The sequence below is a fragment of the Brassica oleracea genome, chromosome C3, assembly GCF_000695525.1.
Source record: "Brassica oleracea var. oleracea cultivar TO1000 chromosome C3, BOL, whole genome shotgun sequence".
Classification (NCBI taxonomy): Eukaryota; Viridiplantae; Streptophyta; class Magnoliopsida; order Brassicales; family Brassicaceae; genus Brassica; species Brassica oleracea.
The window spans coordinates 46,315,012-46,328,673 of record NC_027750.1 but is presented as its reverse complement, the minus strand read 5'-3'; the positions used below and the strand labels follow the sequence as shown (position 1 = coordinate 46,328,673).

The 13,662-nt window shown below is 34.5% G+C and overlaps 2 protein-coding genes across 2 annotated transcripts; one reads left to right on the top strand and one right to left on the bottom strand.

The window, feature by feature from the left end:
- Positions 1 to 5,458: 5,458 nt before the first annotated feature.
- On the top strand, positions 5,459 to 6,550 carry LOC106330746 (ATP-dependent DNA helicase PIF1). The gene is made up of 2 exons (XM_013769167.1): positions 5,459 to 5,783; positions 5,868 to 6,550. Exons 1-2 carry the CDS (start codon positions 5,459 to 5,461, stop codon positions 6,548 to 6,550), a joined length of 1,008 nt encoding a protein of 335 aa, XP_013624621.1.
- A 945-nt stretch (positions 6,551 to 7,495) lies between these two features.
- LOC106330745 lies at positions 7,496 to 13,232 on the bottom strand. The gene is made up of 5 exons (XM_013769166.1): positions 12,930 to 13,232; positions 11,853 to 12,849; positions 11,415 to 11,533; positions 11,022 to 11,336; positions 7,496 to 7,906 (listed from the first exon to the last, which is right to left on the bottom strand). The coding sequence occupies exons 1-5, from the start codon at positions 13,230 to 13,232 to the stop codon at positions 7,496 to 7,498; spliced, it is 2,145 nt and encodes a 714-aa protein (XP_013624620.1).
- Positions 13,233 to 13,662: the final 430 nt, after the last annotated feature.

Here is a 13,662-nt window from a genome sequence, read left to right as displayed (position 1 = left end):
ATTTCAGCTTCACCAGGCCGGGGAACTCCACTTCGATGATCTCTTGTAAGATTCCATAGAAATCAGTTTCACCTTTCACACATACTCCATAGTTCATTGTTGCTCGCCGACTTCCATATTCGTAAGTGTGAAAAGTGTAGTCTCGTGTGAAATACATAGTTGCTGTGATGACCTTAGCGACCGGACCTTGTATCAATTCGTGAAACCACTGAGGATAGAATGAATCATCATAATCAACCTGGATCATCAACATATATATATAAATATATAACTTCATTAATTATATAATAAAATAACATATTTAGTTAATTATACTGATGTATACCAGCGTTTTCAACCACTTGACAAAATGTTGGTCATTAACCAGATGGTAGCTTGTCGATGTAATTTAGTCGTACATTTACGACCACATTACGACTACCTGAAAGTGTGGTCGTAAATGCGCAGTTAGTTTACGCCCAATTTACGACTAAACCTTTTAGTAGCAAAATTACGTCTAAGTTACGAAGGACTTTAACATAGTCGTAAGTTATACGTAACGTCGAAGTTAATTTACGACTACACATTTGTAGTCGTAAATGGTAGTCGTTACTCTCACGTTTTCTTGGAGTGAGGAAGTCCAGTGATTTCTGCCAGAGCTTTCATCATAAAAATAGGTTGTTATCTCCTTTGTTCTTATTCCCTCCTTTCTCCACATCTCTGTACGACATTATTGTTTTCTCTCTCTCACCTCAATATCTTAAATTTATCTTCGTTGTGGTTATATAAATTGAAACTATGATTAACCGGTCAATGCAAAACCAGGAGAAATAGTTTGGAGGAAGAAAGGATGATGAATTAGAGGGAGAAGAGATCGAGACAGAGCATCAGTAACTGGAGGAATCAAGGATTTAAGACAAAATTTGTGATTATTATTAGTCTTTGTATCGATCTTTGTGGAATAAGTTAAGAATAGAGCTTTTGGTGCGTCAATGGTGAGTTAGGCGATGGTGCAACCTCTTCTCCAAGGTTTTACCGTTTTCTTTTCAACTCAAAAGTCAAAACAAATAAAAAGTATATTTGATCACGTACCCATATGACATATAACTTACAAAATGACAGTATCTGAGATTATCTACAAAGGAAAGATGGTTGAGTTTGGATATAGCTTATGCTTTGCAATTGATGTCTAAGTCTAAAGTGAAAACCGCCTATGAGACCATCTCAGGATATTTAGGTAATTTTCTTCATCTTGGTCCTTATTGTAGATTCACATTGTCTGACTCAAAAGTGTTAAACTTTGTGCAGAAATGCAAAGCCTATGAAAAATTGAATGAAAGTTACAAGAAATCTACGGTGAGAACTATTATAAGACTCAAACCAGCTAATCAAGTAAGAGGTTTCTTTTATTTTTGAACTGTTAAATTCTTTTGTGCCCTACGGTTCTTTCCACTGATACTTAGCGATTCTACCTACCATTGAAAAGTTTTGCCACTATATGGTCTAGAGGAGATAACAATAGTGAGTCGCACTTGCTTTAACCTTTGGAGACCTAAGTTTTTTGTAAGCACCCTTACAAGACAATATTTTCAATAGATATAGCAAGGCAAGCGTTGGATAATAAAATAGAGACCCAAAGCTGAATCAATTAGTGATTCTGTATTTCGTTTTTTTTTCTAACTTTTAAGGATATACAAACTTCACTAAAAAATCTAACACATTATGCAACTCACTAGGTTTTGTGCAGCTCATCCAAGGCACATGTTTGTATCTACACAGAGAGTCAGACGACAAGTCAAAATGTCTGCAGTGGTGATTACTGTAGAACCTAAAATCTACACTAAGTATTTGATAGTGATCGGGGTTTGATCTAGGGAAGACAAATGATGTAGGCAAAAATATCTACAGAATACAACGATGTTAAACAGTTTCCAGTAGGTAAAAATGGACTTTATTGATGAATAAGATCGAATACAATGAGTTGAACGAGATCGAGTGATACAAACGAGATCCGTAAAGAAAGAGTCTAAGATCGGGAGGAAAACAAGGTCGACGTAAGTGTGTATCTCTCTCTAGGGTTTTCAACATGTCCTTCTTCATGTCCCTTCTCCTTTCTTTATAGTAAGTCGACTTCGTGATCTCCGTAGCTGCTCCGCGATCTCCGGGATTGCTCCACGATCTTCGGGGCCTCGACTCCTTTGCTTTTCGATCTCGATTGCTTGTTATGGGCTTCGGTTCCTTGCGGCCCATATCTTTGATCGCGGCCCATTAATGTACTGACCGAAATTGGGTCCAACAATTAATGTATGATAATATCCCAAGTAAAGATCATGAGTAGTTGAGTTTGGAGAAAATAACATTTGTAGTCGCCATTGTGAAATCAAATGAGAATACTTAATCCAATTCTTTCGGGAATGTTAAGAAACTTGGGTCAGGCTTTTTCTATCTTGAAACTATTTCTCTTCAAACTTTTGGAATATCATTGTAAGCTTCAAACATAGGCTATGGGAGTTTTAGTATGAATAATTGTCTCCCTCATACACTGTTACATTGTCAAGTTATGTCATTTAAATTGTAAATCGTGTGTTCATATGTTTAAAAAAAAGTAGTAGAAAGTGTTTATTATATTGCTCATGAAGTATCGAGAAGAAATTACAGAAAGGAGATCGATATTTGGATTGCAAAGATTATTATATACATCTTGCTTTGTGGTGTGCTTCTTTTTTGGGTGGTAATATAAAGTTAACATGTTCTTTGATTGTTCTATGTGATTATCAAAATGGGATATTTGATGAAATATGGATTATAGGATTTTGTTTAATACATCCAACACTAAAAGGTACAAAACAGAGTTACTTCTTCAGGAAACGAATGTAAAAGAACATTTATATCTGGTTGAGTTCATCTTAATTTTTTTTTTTTTTTGAGAAAGGACTTAGTTCATCTTGATTTTCGAAATTGTTAATTGTTATATTACACTTAGTTCTTTTATTGTTTAGTATATTTCATTCCATATTGTGATATTATTAAACTAGTTATATAGTATTTATATAGTTGTGATATTATTATTTTATCATTTTTTATATTTTAACCGATTTAGGTTGGAGTTAGACTAATTTATTAACATGAAAAATTAGTTAGTGTAGTTTAAAAAAAAAACTTAAACTTCTTGAATTAAATATAGTAATATTTATTTAAACTTTAGATTTTCTATTATTATGTCAAAGTGAAATAAAATAATAACAAGAGATATATTATTACATTTTCTAAATTATTTTGCTAATTATATTTTCTCTGAAAATAGAGAAAAAGAAGATTAGTGTCACTTTAATTCAAACTAAAAATGATTATTCAAAGTAACAATACGATCTCTGAATTCTATTCATTATATAGTTTCTCATAATATAGTTTTCTATATAATGTTTTTTTAAAAAGTTTCATAAAATGATATAATTCATATAAAATAGTATTTATTATAAATTTCCGTCCCTAGGGCGGGCCGATCCTAGTATATCAATAAAGATGGTTTTCCAGTTTATCGCAGAAGAAATGATGGGCGTTTTGTTGAAAAAAAGCGGAGTTCCTATAGACAACCGGTTTGTAATTCCTTACAATCCCCATTTACTCCTCAAGTATCATGCACATATAAATGTTGAATGGTGCAACCAGACAAGAGCAATCAAGTATTTTTTCAAATACATCAATAAAGGTAATGATAGAGTCACTGCAGCAGCAGCAGTTCCTAAAGAGGTTCCAACAAATGAGGTGGGAGGTGAGACGATTGTTATAGATGAAATAAAGGAGTACTATGATTGCAGGTGATTTTTAAAATTCACTAAATTCTTATAACCATCTTTTTTTTTTGGTATTCAACACTTAATTTTTAAATGATTTGTTTAATAGGTATGTTTCACCTGGTGAATCAGCATGTCGAGTATTTGGCTTTGAGATTCATCACAGCAGCACCACTGTGAAAAGATTGGCTGTTCATTTACCAGGAGAGCACCATGTGACATACGAAAGTGATGATGATGCTGGCGATATTTTAGCAAAAGAGGCAAATCAAACGTCACAGCTTTTAGAGTGGATGAAAATAAACCAACGAGATGAAGAAGGAAGACAGTTGGGTTACATTGAATTTCCATTATTCTTTGTCTGGAACAAGAATCCTAAAGAATGGACTAAACGTAAAAGGAATACAGCTGTTGGGCGAATCCATTTTGTTTCACCAGGTGCGTGGCAATTATTTAATCTACGGATGTTTCTTGAAAAGGTTTAAGGTTCATAGCATATAGAAACCATTTATTATGATATTAACTTACACATGATGCCAAATTAACATAACCAAAATTATTTAAAAATAACAGCTGTGACTTTCAAATATAAAGTCTTCCTGTGTATTATCTTGAACAAGTTCGGTTCTAAATGTTTGATTCATAATATTTTCTGCACGCCAAATAGTAAACGTTTTATTTTCTTTTCCCCAGGTTCGGGTCAACTATTTTATCTAAGGCTGCTACTAACCAAGGTTAAAGGTCCTACAAGTTTTGAGGATATAAAAACTATAGATGGAGTTTTGTACCCGAGCTTTCAAGATGCATGTTATGCTTTAGGCCTCCTAGACGACGAACAGGAGTATATTGATGCTATCAAAGAAGCTAGCAATTGAAGATCAGCCGATTACCTGCGTAAACTGTTTACGAGGCTGTTAAGCTCCAGAAGTTTGTCACAACCTAAACATGTTTGGTCAGAAACATGGCACTTTCTTGCAGAGGATATACTATATATACAAAGAAGAATTCAACAAAACCCAGGTTCTAAAAATATATTTTTTTTCTGACCGTTATTCTATTGTTTAGGTATTGGTGAATTTTTTTTTTTCTGTGAATTTGCAGAACTAGAGTTATCGGAAGCCCAGGTAGAGAATCTAGCATTGCTTGAAATCGAGAAGCTTCTACGGTCAAATGGGAGTAGTCTAAATAACCATCCTTCAATGCCAAAACCTCAGAACAATAATGTTCCATCTTCAGTAAATAGACTGATTTGTGAAGAAAGGTGTTATAACCGAGCTTTATGCGCTGAAAAGCAATCAACAGCTACTGACATCACTAACAGATGAACAAAGGAATGTTTATGATCGTATAGTGGCTTCTGTAGAATCTAGAGCTGGAGGTGTTTATTTTGTTAATGGGTTTGGACGTACTGGAAAGACTTATCTTTGGAAGACTTTGTCCACGTACATCAGATCCAAAGGAGAAATTGTCATTAATGTAGCTTCCAGTGGAATGGCAGCTTTGCTGTTAGATGGAGGACGAACTGCTCATTCACGTTTCTCAATACCCATACTGCTAAACGAAAGTTCTTTCTGCAATTTTACACCTGGTAGTGAGCTGGCTGAGCTACTATTGGAATCCAAGTTGATAATCTGGGATGAAGCACGATGTTGCATAGGCATTGTTTTGAGGCTTTTGATAGAAGCATGAGAGATATCTCACGAGCAGCAAAGGTCCATAATGCTGATAATCCATTTGGTGGGAAGACGGTTGTCTTTGGTGGTGATTTTCGCCAAATGTTGCATGTTATTCCTAAAGGGAGTAGGGGGCAAATTGTTCAAGCTTCTCTTACTTCTTCGGTGTTGTGGCGCTATTGTACTGTACTTTCTCTAACAAAAAATATGAGGCTATCAGTGGATGCAGACCCTGCGGAGAATGAAACCATCAAAGAATTTTCAGAATGGATTTTGAAACTAGGAGATGGAAAGCTATCAGAACCAAACAATAGTGAAGCTGAGATCAATATACCAAGTGATGTGCTTCTTATGGACTAACATGATCCTATAGCTTCAATCACCAAAGCCATTTATCCATTATTGGTTCAAAATCTAACAGAAGAATCATTCTTTAAAGACCGTGCAATACTTTGTCCTACTAATGACGTTGTCGAGGAGGTCAATAATCACATTATGGATCTTCTCCCTGGAGAGTCAAAGGAATACTATAGCTCAGACAAAATCTGCCCTTCTGATACTACTATGATCAGAGATAATAATGTCTTGGTTGAATTTCTAAATTCAATAACATGTTCTGGATTACCAAACCATGTTCTGAAGCTGAAGAAAGGAGTTCCTGTGATGCTTTTAAGGAACATTGATCAGAAAAAGGGTTCGTGCAATGGTACAAGATTGCAAATAACTAAGATGGGAGAAAATGTTCTGGAAGCACGTGTCATTACTCAAATCGAAAGCGGTGATTCAGACAAAAAAGTCTTTATTGCAAGAATGTTGCTCACACCTACGGATGTGAAATTGCCTTTTCAGTTTCATAGGAGACAATTTCCAATATCTTCTTGCTTTGGAATGACCATTAACAAGAGCCAAGGTCAGAATTTATCTCATGTAGGAATCTATTTGCCAAGACCGGTTTTTACTCATGGTCAACTTTATGTTGGTGTGTCAAGAGTTAAAAGTAGAAAATGTCTAAAGATCTTAATTGTTAATGGAGAGGGGAAAAGGGATTCCAAAACAACGAATGTTGTTTTCAAGGAGATATTCCAGAAAATCAGACCTTCATAATGCAACTTCAGGTACTAAATATTTTGTCTACCGTATACTATTATCATCTATATATTATTACATAGTTTATTATCTTTACTAATCCTATAATTCTTATTTTCAGATGCATAGTTAAAAGATGGAAAGTCGTGTGAAATTTAAAAAATGTTATAAAACTAATCTTGCTTTCAGTTGACAAGGAAATTTCAGGTTACTATGTTTTTTTTACCATCTGTTATGATTTCAATGTAAATATGAAGACCTACGTTTTATGGTTTAGTTTTATTTCTTAATGTCAATATAGCTATTCGGTATCATAATACTTTCTACTATAATGCTTGATTACCCAGTACTATTTCTAAATATGTTTTTTGCATGATTCTGTATATCTTTTTTTTTAAATGAAGACCTCCTGTTACCTTATATACAAAACACCAAAAAGAGTATCTAACCTTGAAAACAATGTTAAGGTTTCTCCTCCATCCGAGGCTTTTTTTTCTTTGAGAGAAGCGATCTTTAATAAACAAAAGTCTTCTTAGCACAACTCCAATGTAGACTGAATCAGCCTCATCTCCTTTGAAGAGCAGGTAAAAATATGTTCTACGCACCAAAGAGACGTTACAACTTTGCCATAGCACCAGAATCTCTTGCCGCTTTCTCTCAAAGTCCCCGTCCACACCAAGGTCCCTTTTCATTTTACCAGAAGCCTCAGCATTAGAGACCCAATTAATGAAAACAAAAAAGTTGAAAATAAATCGGTAGATTAAAAAATCGATTAGTATTATCCCTTATATGTTTTTGAAGTTACCTCTTGATGACGCTTATACATCTCCTTAAGCCCATCAACGAATGTGTGGAAGGTAGAGATACCTCCTTCTTCTCCCAATGGTGTTGGGGTGCCAGTGGAATTGCTCCCGTAAGAAGAAGACATAGAATCACTCCTCGACACACTACTAGAACCCAACTCTAACTCAGGTAACACAATCTTGTGACTCTCTTGACACAATCTGGCATGGTCTCTCTGTGGTTCACGTTTTGGACTACACTTCTTTCGTCATTAGCATGATCTTCATTATGGCCTACAATGTTTTTTGTTTCTTCTTTCTCGGCTGTGTGGTTGTTATTACTAAAGACTGTGGCGGTTTCCTCAATCTCAATGCACTGGACTTCTCTACAGTATTCATCTAATGGATCTTCTGAACGCATAGGCAGCTCTTCATTGATATCATCATCATCATCATCATCATCATCATCATCATCGTCATCGTCAGATATGAAACTCCTTGTGTCTAATAAATTGACCATGCCTGATGTGTCTGATACTGAACCATCATCCTCCCACTTGTCTGTGTGGTTGCCAAAGTAGGTAGTTCCAGACTTTCAAACAGAAGCAAGCACATGTATGCTGAAATGCCGTTTAGAATCATAATGTAGCTTAATGTGTGGGGAAGAGCCAAGAGATAACTTTAACGCCTGATGATGGTGTTCAATCATTCTCATGAAATCTTCAAGCCTGGACTCAGCAAGTATTGTCCCCTCCCCTCCCATGTGCAACCATTATCATTATTAACACAAGGTCAAAAGCCTCTGAATCCCGGTTGAGAGTAAAGATATGAACATATCTTTTTTTAAAACAATTTTAGATATTCTGTAAAATAGTTTCAACAGATTTACTTCAATATTATCCATAATTATAATATATTTAAAGATTACTAATTTATTTAAATTTGCAATTATAATAAATTAATTACAAATATAACAGATTTTTGCCCGAGCACGGGAAGTAACACTAGTCTGAAATGGACCGAATGGCCAAAAACAAATCTCACACGTCCAAAACAAATGGAAAATTACCATTTTGCCTTTAATGATGGTTCAATATGGACCATTACATCAGATCATCTCCTTTATAATATGAGCCGTCAGATCTTTAGAAGAAAAAGACTGAGATAATTACAATAATGTCATTAATGAAATTCATCTTAGCCGTCGGATTTTCTCTATGTGTTATAATCTGAGCCGTCCTATCTCCCATTAAATCTCTCATTCTCTCTCGCATGGATCCCACCATAAATTTAACCAGTCTTCTTTTTCTTCTTCATTTCACTTTCAACCACATTCAACCACCACGAAAATTCATTACATTCACCAACCAAAGCTCTCTTCTTCAACTCTTCATCCACAAACCTTTACATTTGTTTCTTAAGGTCTTTCTACAAATTATGACGCCGTGAAACAGCACATGTGTGTCGTCTTTGGTTCTAAAATCGCTTGGTAAGTGTATACCCTCTCCCTCTCTTTTTCTCTCACTCTTTTTTTGTCTCTTTTTATTTTTCTAATGTTTTATGTTTCATTTTAGTCACATAATATGTATGTTAACATTATGAGTCAGATTCTAAAGTTTAATATAATGTTGTTAAAGTATGAAGCATGATATTATAGAATAAATCGTTTTTGTCTATGGTACAACTGGTACAACTTTTGCCTATGTATCAAACAATACATGTGATACTGGTATAACTGGTCCAACTATCTCTTATTTACCAGATTAGTGATACGAATATAACTAGTACAACTATTTAGGTTCTGAAACTGAAATATTCCATTGGATATTTCATATGAAAAAACAAATTAGCTTGCCAAATTGGTAAGTATCTAGATAGGTTCGTTTTTATTTGTGATAAAATTTTTGTTTTTTTTTTTGCAGTTTTTACACCATCTCATAAGTTGCATAATCTACTTTATACTTTTAAGGTTTGTTAGCTTCTTTGTCCACATAATTTTTGGAAAACATACATGAAATGTATTTTAACATAACTGATGATTTCATTTTATTGGGGCAAAGACATGTACAGATAAAGAAGTGGTACAATCGAGGTAAGTTTAAATTTTATGTGGCACAACTAGTTTTTTCGATTTCAATGCCAAAGTACAACTATGTACAAACCGGTACAACTCAAAAACTAGTACAACTATGTACAAACCGATACAACTCAAATACTAGTACAACGATGTTATTTCATCTTGTTTTGTGCATCATGATTTAAACATTATGGTTGAACTATATGTTAGTATGTTGCTTTAGTTGTATCAGTTGTACTAAAATAATTGGTGATGCAAATAATTTACATCAATTCATTCAATAATTGATGTAAAAATATAAATTATTACACAAAATTAGTATCAATTTTAAGAAGTTATTCAAAACTATGTATCATTTGCAACAGATGATTTATATCATTTACTAATTAAATGTAATTTAAAAAACTTATTTGATTAAAATGATTTATTTTGGTAAATAATTCATAATTAATAATTTTACTGATTATTTGTATTATTTGTTGCAATTTTGTTTCTTTCTAATAGCTATTATTACCTTGATGAACAAACTAAAATTTTACAACTGTTGATAACAATTGTATTAATACATCACGATTAAAACAACTATTTGCAAAAAAAACACAAAATCATACATCAAACCCAATCTTTTTCATCTTTCTGGTGGTTCACATTTTTAGAACAATGGTTGAAGTAATTTCTGGCTCCGCACCTATCTTTTTGGCCTCGAGACTAAAAAGATGAAGATGATTTTGTTTCCGAAAATCGTACAACTAGTATAACTAGTATAACTTATAAATGTATCAATTCCAAATCAAATATTATTAAAAATATACTATTCATATATTTGACACATGAAAGTAGGGGAGATTAGACCAATATGTCTTATTGGTTCTACATCATTTTTCTTTTTCTAGCATCTTCATATGATGAAAACAATCAGTAAAGGAAATTATACATCTTAAAATTAAGTGATGCCATTTCATATTTCTCAAAGCCATGTCATCTTTATTTTTGGTGAGAATGAATATGGTGATGACCCCTGTTCGGAATCGCGCTACGCGCTATCCATGCGGCGACACCGGGCCTAGCGAGTTGTTAAAAAATCGGGATAAACTCGGGGTATACGCGGGGAGTAATTTTTAGTAAGTTTTTAATTTTAAATATACAAAAGAAACATTAAATACCAAGTTAGATTATATATCATAATTGTTGTTTCTTAAGGCACACATCTAATACAAAAAAAAATAACCCACTCACAAGAATCAGCAAAAAATATAGTTTTGATCATGAGGTGAAACAAAAAATATTAAGGATTGTATCTTCTAATCCTATTCTTCTTGAAAGATCAGCAAAATATATAATTTTGATCTTGTAGTGGTCTTGTAGATGTGCTAAAAGTTAGAACTTGGCATTTGGAAACCTGAAATGAAAGAGACAAAGACAAGTTAAATCATGCAAACAGCAAGTTCAATACAACTTAATTCACTAGTTAATAACAGCAAGTTCAAGACAAGGTAACTCTAACTTCACGAACCCACCAAAACTAATTAAAAAAAAAGAAAACAATTGTAAGTCATAAGATAAACAAAGAGAACATATATGATTTTTTTGGTACCTTAGTTTACTAAGCTATTTGTGAGTCACGAAAGACCGGATCCTCTTGGTATACATCCGGTTCGAACTCCATCTCCATCATGTCTTCTTCTTCAGATTCAAAGTCATCATCATAGAGTTCTCTTATCCTTGGAGCTTGGGTAGTAAGCACAAAACTGACATCATTATCCAACTCTTCGACACGGCCCACAAGCCAATCTCCGACAGTATCTTCATTACCATCATCTAGGATCACATCAACATTGCCTTCTCTAATCTTTTTCTGCTTATCAAAAAGCCTTGCATTAAACTGGACATAGACAAGACTGTTGAGGCGGTTTACATCTAATCTGTTTCTCTTCTTAGTGTGGATCTGCAACATGAGTTGAGCCATTTATTGTACACACTATTAGACACATGAAACATAAATCAAAGAAGCAGGTAGACTAACCCCTTCGAAACTGCTCCAATTTCTTTCACAGCCAGAAGAACTAGAGGTCAAAGCAAGGATTCTAGTAGCCAGTTTCTGCAAGGTTGGCACAGCACATCCGTATGTTGCCCACCAATTCCCTGTCATAAAAAAATTAAACAAGTTAAACTATGAAATGGACAATTAATCAAGTAAAAAACATTTTAAGCCAAAACATACCTGGATCAAACTTTTCATCCTTCTTTTCACATCCTTTTAGAGCTAACAGTCTACCAAAATGACCACTTTTATTCTTGTAAAGACTAATCTCATGATTAACAAGCAAGTCTTGTTTCTCAAATTCTCCATGATAGAAAGTTTCCACACACTTGATGAATCCTTCTGAAACCTCTATGTCATACTGGATAGTAGGGTCTTTGTAGAAATAATAAGGGTTGAGCAAGTAAGCAGCCATATGCAAAGGAGAATCCAACCTTCCTTTCATTTTTTCATCAATGATCCTGAATATAGGTTGATAGTTCTTCTCCAAATGGTCAGTAGCTTCTTTAATAGACTTCTTAGCTTCCAAAAGCTCACCATAAACAAACCCAAGAGATGGTATCCTCTCTCCATCAGCCAACCGAAGAACCTTCACCATAGGGGTGAATACTTTCAAAATAACCATGACACTACTCCAAAATGCATAACTCATCACAGTATCAGATGCAGTCTTACCCTTCACAGACTTGGAATGCTTACAATCATGCCACTGATCACTGTTGAACATGCTCTTCAGTTGCCCCTTCTTCTCGTAAAGACTTTGTAGCGTGAGGAAACATGCTGCAAATCTTGTTGCTCCTGGCCTCACAATATCCATCTTTGTATATGTTCTCATCATTGACAATGTTGTATGATGAGCATAAACAAATATGGTGACAGCCTTTGCTTGTTCAATCACTTTAGCAAACCCGGGCAACTTAGAAATCCCTTCAAGCATCAAATCCATAGTGTGAGAAGCACATCCAGTCCAAAAGACTCTTGGCCTCTTCTCTTTAAGCAACTTCGCAGCAGCTACATTATTGGTTGCATTATCTGTGACCACTTGCACAACCTTCTCAGCCCCTAAATCTTCTATACACTTATCAATGTAGTTGAAGATATACTCGCCTGTGTGAGAATCTTTGGAAGCATCCTTTGATGACAGAAAACAAGTGCCTCCTCTTGAGTTAACACACAAATTCATGATGCTCCTTCTCTTCATATCAGTCCATGAATCTGTCATCACCGAGCAACCTTCTCTGTCCCATTCTTCTTCGAATGCCTTCAACTTCTCTTTTGTTCTCTGTTTCTCTTCATTCAGCAATGGTTCTCTCAACTGATACTGAGTAGGAGGTATCCACCCTGGCCCAAACTGTCCTAAAGCCTCACAGAACAGCCTAAAAGACTCATTGTCAATCGCATTGAATGAAATATTTGACTGATAAATCCATCGAGCACAATATTGATGTACAACATGTGTCTTCTCTTTTGATATAGCATCATGGATGTTCTGTTGACGTGTCTGAGAAGCCAAAGAAGCTTCAGGGTTGATATAGCATCATGGATGTTCTTCTCCTTTGCTTCCATTATTGCATTCTTACACTTCTCTTGATCTTCCTTTGATGACATGGGACATGCTGAAACATTACCCTTCAAGTGACCAATGTGCTCTTTCATTCTGTAGACGCCACCAGAAAACTCTTTGCCACATAATCTACATCTCACTTTGTCTGGAACTCGTGGCTGACCATACTCCCAACCTACATCATTTGAGTTTCGTTTCAGAGGTGGAGGAGGTGTATCTGTTGCTGGATTCTCCATTCTTTTTTAAGCTGAAATATCAATAAAAAATTTGACAAGAAAACAAAATCATTATTCTTTGGTCATTGTGGTTACTAAAATACAAATATCACTACGAGACAAAATATATAAAGAGAACATCAATATGTGACCATTCTTTAACATGGCTTCACACGACAATTCTTTTTTTTTTGTCAGCTTAACACGACAAAAGATGGCTTCACACGACAAAAATTAAAACTTCTAAAGTCAAGCTAACAATAAAATAGAAAAATCAGTATGTGAGCACTTCCATTCAAGTAAACCGTACAAATTATTAACTCAACATTCGGCAAAGTCAAGCTCCATTAACATTTAAAAAACCATATGTACTGAACTATAAAATCTGAAAAGTCAACAGTTCAAAAAAACTTCAATAACTAAAGAAGTGAATTATTTAGAGTTTATTACT

What these genes read in the sequence shown, in the direction of transcription:
- LOC106330745 (XM_013769166.1), bottom strand. Translation starts at nt 13,232, where the DNA reads ATGGAGAATCCAGCAACAGATACACCTCCTCCACCTCTGAAACGAAAC. An exon ending in AGGAAGGTTGGATTCTCCTT is followed by an intron (nt 11,534 to 11,852) that starts TGCATATGGCTG and finishes TTTTTATGACAG; the next exon opens with GGAATTGGTGGGCAACATAC. An exon ending in ATTGGAGCAGTTTCGAAGGG is followed by an intron (nt 11,337 to 11,414) that starts GTTAGTCTACCT and finishes CTCATGTTGCAG; the next exon opens with ATCCACACTAAGAAGAGAAA.
- LOC106330746 (XM_013769167.1), top strand. Translation starts at nt 5,459, where the DNA reads ATGAGAGATATCTCACGAGCAGCAAAGGTCCATAATGCTGATAATCCA. An exon ending in AGCTGAGATCAATATACCAA is followed by an intron (nt 5,784 to 5,867) that starts GTGATGTGCTTC and finishes AAAATCTAACAG; the next exon opens with AAGAATCATTCTTTAAAGAC.